At 32.4% G+C, this 6,609-nt stretch overlaps 2 protein-coding genes and 1 long non-coding RNA gene across 10 annotated transcripts in view; 2 read left to right on the top strand and 1 right to left on the bottom strand.

Annotated features, from left to right (window-relative positions):
• The window catches only part of LOC123009660 (putative leucine-rich repeat-containing protein DDB_G0290503), a 9,397-nt gene extending 7,124 nt beyond the window's left edge, over nt 1-2,273 (top strand). For all 3 annotated transcript variants that reach the window (XM_044406112.1, XM_044406114.1, XM_044406113.1), the window contains exon 2: nt 487-2,273. In XM_044406112.1, coding sequence (XP_044262047.1) covers nt 487-2,196 — 1,710 coding nt within the window. In that variant the 3' untranslated portion in view covers nt 2,197-2,273. The remainder of the gene's footprint in view (nt 1-486) is intronic.
• Nucleotides 2,274-2,361: 88 nt separating this feature from the next.
• Nucleotides 2,362-2,883, top strand: LOC123009906. The gene is made up of 2 exons (XR_006413052.1): nt 2,362-2,787; nt 2,833-2,883. It is a non-coding gene; the product is annotated as an uncharacterized LOC123009906 (long non-coding RNA).
• A 1,593-nt stretch (nt 2,884-4,476) lies between these two features.
• LOC123009669 (zinc finger protein 1) overlaps nt 4,477-6,609 on the bottom strand; it is a 299,559-nt gene continuing 297,426 nt past the window's right edge. For all 6 annotated transcript variants that reach the window (XM_044406126.1, XM_044406127.1, XM_044406128.1 and 3 more), the window contains one exon: nt 4,477-5,871. In XM_044406126.1, coding sequence (XP_044262061.1) covers nt 5,678-5,871 — 194 coding nt within the window. In that variant the 3' untranslated portion in view covers nt 4,477-5,677. The remainder of the gene's footprint in view (nt 5,872-6,609) is intronic.

Genomic DNA, 6,609 nt, shown 5'->3' with positions numbered 1-6,609 from the left:
TCTTTACTCTTACATTTTTTATTTTATTTTTATTTTTCTTTATTAATACAACTAAAATATATTATTATTATTATTATTTTATCTGCTTTATTTTTAGGGGTTTTTTTACTTTGTATTCTATTTTCTCTTTTTTTTCCTTCTTTTACATTTTTTGTAAACTTTTGTAACTAAAAATATAGTTTTTGTTTTTTAATTTTTTCCATTCCCAGTTTTTTTCTACGTTTTTACCATTGTATTTATTTTTAAGCATTCACTTTCGTTTTTTAACTTTTCACCACTTTCCTATATTTTAATTATGATTTTTTTACTTCTTCATTTACACTTTGTATTCTACTCCTTTTCTTTTTCTTTGTTTTTTAAATTCTTAATAAGCAATTCTATTTTTAACAATTTTAATATTCGACATTTTTTTCTAAACTGTTTTATTTATTATTTTTGCCATTTTTTGCAACTCTAGTTTAGTTTTTAATTTTCTTCTCCTTCCAGATGGCGTCCAGCGAGGCCCAAATCGCGTCCATCCGCTCCGAACTCGAAATCGTCCAAAAAGCCCTCAAACTCCAAACCAAACGCTGCCGCCAACTGGTCACCGAATACACCCTCCAACTCCAACAAAAAGACCTCCAATACCAAAACGAAAAGGCCCTTCGAGACAACCAACTCGCCAAAGTCCTCCGCGCCCTCATCATCTTCGAATCCCGCCTGAAACAAGAACAGAAATTCATCAGCCACCAACTGAAAGAAAAGGACTACATCATCCACAAACAAAGCACTGAAATCAAAAAACTCCTCGCGAATCAATACTGCAAAAACTGCAATCAGTACTACAGCAGCGCAAGTCCAAATCTGGAGAGTTTGGACAGCAGTTCCGAATATGTGGACTCGAGTAGCGACCTCTACGCGTCCATCTCCACCGACGAGGCGAAAGGCGAGCTGAAACTGAAAATGTTTCAGCACCGGACGAGTTTCTTTGAGGTGCTAAATGACAATTTGAGTGATTTGAGTGGCGACGAGGAGAAGAAAACAAAAATTAGTGAGTCAATTCCGGTTTTTGAGGGTGAGGAAACCAATAATAATTGGTATGCGAGTGCTAGTGATCCGGATGATGATGAACAAAGGGACTTATACCGGAATAATCCGGTCTTGGAATGCATGAATCAAATTCTACTACAAAATATCAATTCACCTCCAAAAACGCCAAACACCGAACGAAAATCACTCAAAAAAGTCAAATTTGAGGATGAGGAAACGAAAAGTGTGACTTTAACTAAAGAAAATGTCGAGTATTACGAAACCCCAATTCAGAAAATCCCCAATTTTTACGAAACCCCTCAAAGTGTCTATAGCAACGATTATGAGCAGATTTTGAGTAAATCGGAGAGTTTCCCCAAAAAGAAGCCTCCTCCTCCAGCCCTCCCTCCCAAACCCGCCAACTTGACACTCAAATTCAAACCTCAAAAGAGTGAAAGTGCGGAGTCGGAGCCCGACTATTGCTCCATTTCCGAACTCAATCTCCCCCCTGTGGGGAGGAGGATCGCCGTCGTGGCCGAAATCAACCCCCCCAACTCCCAGGACGTCATCACAAAGAGCAAAAAGCACGACGAAAATCTCGTGAAAAAATGCGTGGAAAAAATAAATATGCAACTCGCGAGTATCCCCAAACTCCCCCAAGTGTCCGAAATCCTCATCCCCGACGAGGAGGAGAAACAAGAGAGGATCAGTCACGATAACTATGTTAAAAATAATTCGCAAATTTTGAAAAATAAAAAATTTGAGTCTCCTCGACGTTCCATTGTCATGGGGACGTCAGTTTCGAGTCTCATTTCCGGTTTTAATAATCAAACTTTGTCGGAAATTCGACGACAATTTGAGGAGGAGGAGGAGAAAAAACCGGATTTTGATTTGAGTCAGAATTTTGAGGAGTTCAAACTCGACGAGTGTGAGATTGAGGAGTACAATGTGGACGAGGCGAAATCCGAGGATTTGGACGCGAGTTCAGTTGAATTGAAGACTCAACCGACGTATGAACACTTCTTGGAGTGCACGGGGCTGAGCTCCAAGGCCATTTTAACCCCCTCGAGACTCCTCAGTAACCACAAAAGTATGCTAAAACCGAAAGATATCAAATTGAGGTCCAAGGTCAAGGCGAATTTGTACACTACGAGTACTATTAAATACTGGTCAGAGCCCTATATTTAGTTTAACTGTATTTTACCAATATTTATCAGCTTATCTATTGTAAATTAATTGTTTTCAATAAAATTATTTATTTCAAATGTGGCGGTTTGTCTGGCAGTTTTGATTGGCTGAGCCAATCACATGACTGATTTATTTCAAACGTGGCGCTCTTTTTGGCCGTTTCAATTGGACGTGATAAAACAAACCCAAGCTCGAAATTGATGGGATTTACATCAATTTTGGGGCGAAATTAGTGTCCCTGAATCCAGTTTTGGGCTATTTTAATCGAAAACATTGGTAATTACTGTGTAAATAACGAAATTGAAGTTTTTGTTTTTAGGTTACGTAACCTCACTTTTTTGCTCGATTTTTTACGTTAATGCCTGTTTTTGTGGTGATAATTGGACAAGAACGAAGCCTTTGCCCCATTTTGCGTCGTAAACAGGTTTTTTTGTGCAAAAAGCTTGTGTTTTGCAAAAAATTGGTCAAAACGGTTATCTCGTAACTCCTGGAATTTTCAGGGTTTTTTTACCTGAATTGGGCTCTGAGACATTTTACATAAGAACTTGCCATTTTTGTGTTTCCCCGAGTGTCAATTTTCCGGAAAAATGAGTAAAACTTTTTGATGATGTGACATAACCCAACTTTTTTTTGTAGAAACTTTTTGCTAAAAAAACGCTTTTTTGCTTAAGAAAGTGTCACAATGTTTATATTATTATGATTTCGACGTGATTTAGACTCAGAAAACGTATAATTTGTAGTTTTTGAGTGGTAAATAAGATGGCAATTGGTGAAAAACATTTGAAATTGAATTGAAATTTTCTTATAACTTCTGAAAAACTTGGAATTTTGGGGTTTTTTCAACGTAATTGGATTGCGTAGATTATTTTACGAATCTAGAGTTTGTATTCGTGTTTCTTTAAACCTTATTTTTGTCGAAATAGCTTTTTTATTAATTTTTTACAAAAAAAGACAGTTTTTGTTATTTCTAGGCCCACAAATTGGATATAAATTAAAGCACCGATTTGTTGTGCATTAAGAAAAGCATTGTTTGGATTTTTAAAGGGAAACTAAATAAGAAATAAAAAAATTGCTAAAAATCGAAATTTGATTACAATTTTAAAACGGAGCGGAATTGTTAGATTAATTGTCTAGAATTAAGTCTCCGGTTTTTTTAAGTCGAAAAAGGTGTTTTTGAGCCTTGGTTTTTGTTAAAACAGGTTTCAAAATTTCACGTTTTCGTTAATGTAATTTATTTGTAATAGTTTTAAAAAACAGGAATTTTTAGTAGAACACTTTTTTTGTTTTAAAAGTAGTCTCATTTTGTTAAATTTAAAAGAAAAGTTACGAAGTTGTAGTTTTTCAAATTTTTTTGATGCTATATTATTGGTTGCATAAGCCGGTTTTAAATTTAAAGTAAAAAACTTATTTTTTTTATAAACAGTCACAACCACAGTAATTTGTAGTTTATTTGCATCAAGAAAAGTACAATTTGCGTAATTTTTTATGCGTGTTGTATAATTTTTTTTCACAGTATTACTGGTTGCATAAGAAAAATGCATTTTTGGAACGAGAAAATTGCAATGATGGCAATTTATAGTTTACTTGTAAATTTTGAGGGGATTTACCTTAAAAACACTCCTAAATAACAAAATTTGAAGATCTTGTTATCTTAAATCAAAAAATTTAAAAGAATTTTATTATTTTATAGCTGCAAAAATTGGTCATTATTGCTTTTAGTGATTTTTAAACAAACTAGTGGTTATTCCAAGTAAAAAACTCCAAAATTGTGCTTTTTATGTATTTTTGTTCCATTTTTTTTGGCGTCGGTGAGGTTAAAAAGCCCGAAATTAATTATTTAATATTTTCCAAAGTTTTTGTCTATAAATAAAAGAAATCATGGCACATTAAACAAAAAACATTTTTTTTTTGTTTAACTTTTTAACTAAGATTCCATTCTTTCAAATACCAAAATTCTTATAATTTTATTATTTTAAGTTACAAAATGTAATTTTTTTGTACATTTTGAGTAAAAAACGGTTAAAAAAGCCCAAAACCAATTATTTAATATTTTCCAAAGTTTGTGTATGATTAAAAAAAAAATCATGGCACAAAATTAAAAAAAAACATTTTTTTGTTTAACTTTTTAACTAAGATTCCAGTCTTTTAAATACCAAAATTCTAATAATTCTATTATTTTAAAATACAAAATCTAATTTTGAACGAGTTTTTAATTGGAGGTGGATTATTGGTTGCATAAGTCAGGGGAAAAAGTGAATTTCCGGTGAGAGAAAGTCTTAATGATGGCAATTTATAGTTTATTTGTATCGAGTAAAATACAATTTCCAACTTTTCATAATAGAATTTGACACAGACATACTTTATAATCACCATTTTTACAAGAGACAATCTAGAAAGTAAAAAAATATAATTATAACAAAAAGAATGTGAATTGGACATTTAAATGAAAACAAAAATAATAAACTAATATGTTACAAAATCTTTGGTTATACTAGCCATGGTAATGGTAAAAAATTTACATTTAGTTAACAAATAAAATAAAAATATTACACACAACAATATTGCAAAATAGAACTAATTACGATAATAGAAAGAGAGGACATGCACTAGAAAATGAAGAGAAAGAGAAAGAGAGAGAAACATTGAATATGTACAGAAATAGCTATACACTGAAATCGTAGAATATCTTAAGTAATTATTAAAATTTATATTCCTTTAATATCATATAATGTTGTATACATATTTAATATTCGAAAAGTCTCACATACCTTGAGAATTCTTTAATAAATGCTACTTTATGAATTAACATTAGCAGTACTAAGTAAATAGGTTTATATCAAATGGCTACATTATTGTCAACAATAAATCTTATCCTTTAGTCACACGCTGGAAATAATCAATAATCTTAGGTACACAATTTGGAATGGTTTCTTTCATTAAAGTACTCTAAAACCTGGTAACTCAATCACCGCTGTTATTTTAAATGCTAGCTTATTATAAAAGTGAGTAACGAGTTGCACCATTTGTTCATTGTATTGTTTGGTTACTACGTATTGTCATGAAACGCCCCCTTATTGTACTGTTTATCAACTAAAGGCATATTAAACTATCAATATCGATGTTCCGAAACCAATCTACAATCACACAAAGGCTATATGGCACTTCGAAAGCAACACTTTTTATTTTACATTATCTACAATAAAAAAATATTTTAAATATTCCAATCACAATAACTCAACTACGGCATTGCACATCCGATTGGTGCCCCCCTACCACCCCACCCACAGGTGGAAGACTGTGATTCTGCTGGCACAAAACTGTATACGAGTTGCTGAGTATTTTTATACAGGTACCAGACAAGTATTTTTCAAAACCAATTATAAACTCTCTTTTTTTTTTTAAATACTATTTACATTAGAATTTGCGTGGCAAGAGGTGTGGTACAAGTCTCTAAGTACTGGGACCGGTTTGGGGCCCCCATCTACTCTCTGTAGGGCTTGCAATAGGAGTATCGGTGGTTCATGTGTTGACTGTATGACCCAGAATGTGAAAAACGTTTCAGACATTTCACACACTGAAATGGCTTTTCACCACTATGGAGACGCTTGTGTTCGGTCAAGTGGTGCTTGTGTTTGAAGGCTTTGGGGCATTCGTCGCATTTGTGGGGCCTTTGACCTGAAAAAATAACATGCGATTCAAATTTACCGCCATGTGTGCTACCAACATAAATAAATGTCAAAACTGTCACTCAATAATTACAATTTACGATTTTAGTAACATTTTAGGCGAGGAAATTACTAACACAGTGTTAAATAACACTGAAACTATCGTTTCATTTTTTTTTTAATTGTCAGTTTCAAAATTATGATAAATCCCAGAAAATCGCAAAATTGAGTTTTTTAATTACATTTTGAGCGCTTTTATGGCAAAAAACTACGAAAATTAACAATTTGGAGTATTTTTTGTTTATTTTTGGAATGTTGATGTTACATAACCTTACTTTTTCGGCGTCGATGAGGGAAAAAACGGCTTAAAGTTAAGCAAAATTTATTCATAATTAAACTAATTTATAAAAAAATAATAAAAAACTAAACCAAAATTGTTTTTTTTTTGTTACATAATCTAAGTTTTTGCGAGTCCTTTTTGTATTTTTTTTTTCTAATGTTGCGTCAATGAACTTGAGATTCCAAGAGCAAGACTGTGATTGGTCCGTGTCTGAAGTTACGATTATTTCGACCAATCAGAAYGTTGCATTTGGAATTCTGAATTCATRAAAAAAWTTGAGAATTTTGACTAAAAAATGCSAAATTTTTGATATAAAAACGAAGATTTTATCTTTTTGTCTATATGTTTTTAAGATTTTATCTTTTTTTCTGCATTTCTGAAGCATTTCTTCAAACAGGTTTTGCACCT

The sequence above is a fragment of the Tribolium madens genome, unplaced genomic scaffold (genome assembly GCF_015345945.1).
Source record: "Tribolium madens isolate multiple individuals breed KSU strain unplaced genomic scaffold, Tmad_KSU_1.1 Scaffold_7;HRSCAF=85;Tcas5.2_LG10, whole genome shotgun sequence".
In the NCBI taxonomy this organism is placed as follows: domain Eukaryota; kingdom Metazoa; phylum Arthropoda; class Insecta; order Coleoptera; family Tenebrionidae; genus Tribolium; species Tribolium madens.
This window is presented reverse-complemented; position numbering and strand designations above follow the sequence as displayed.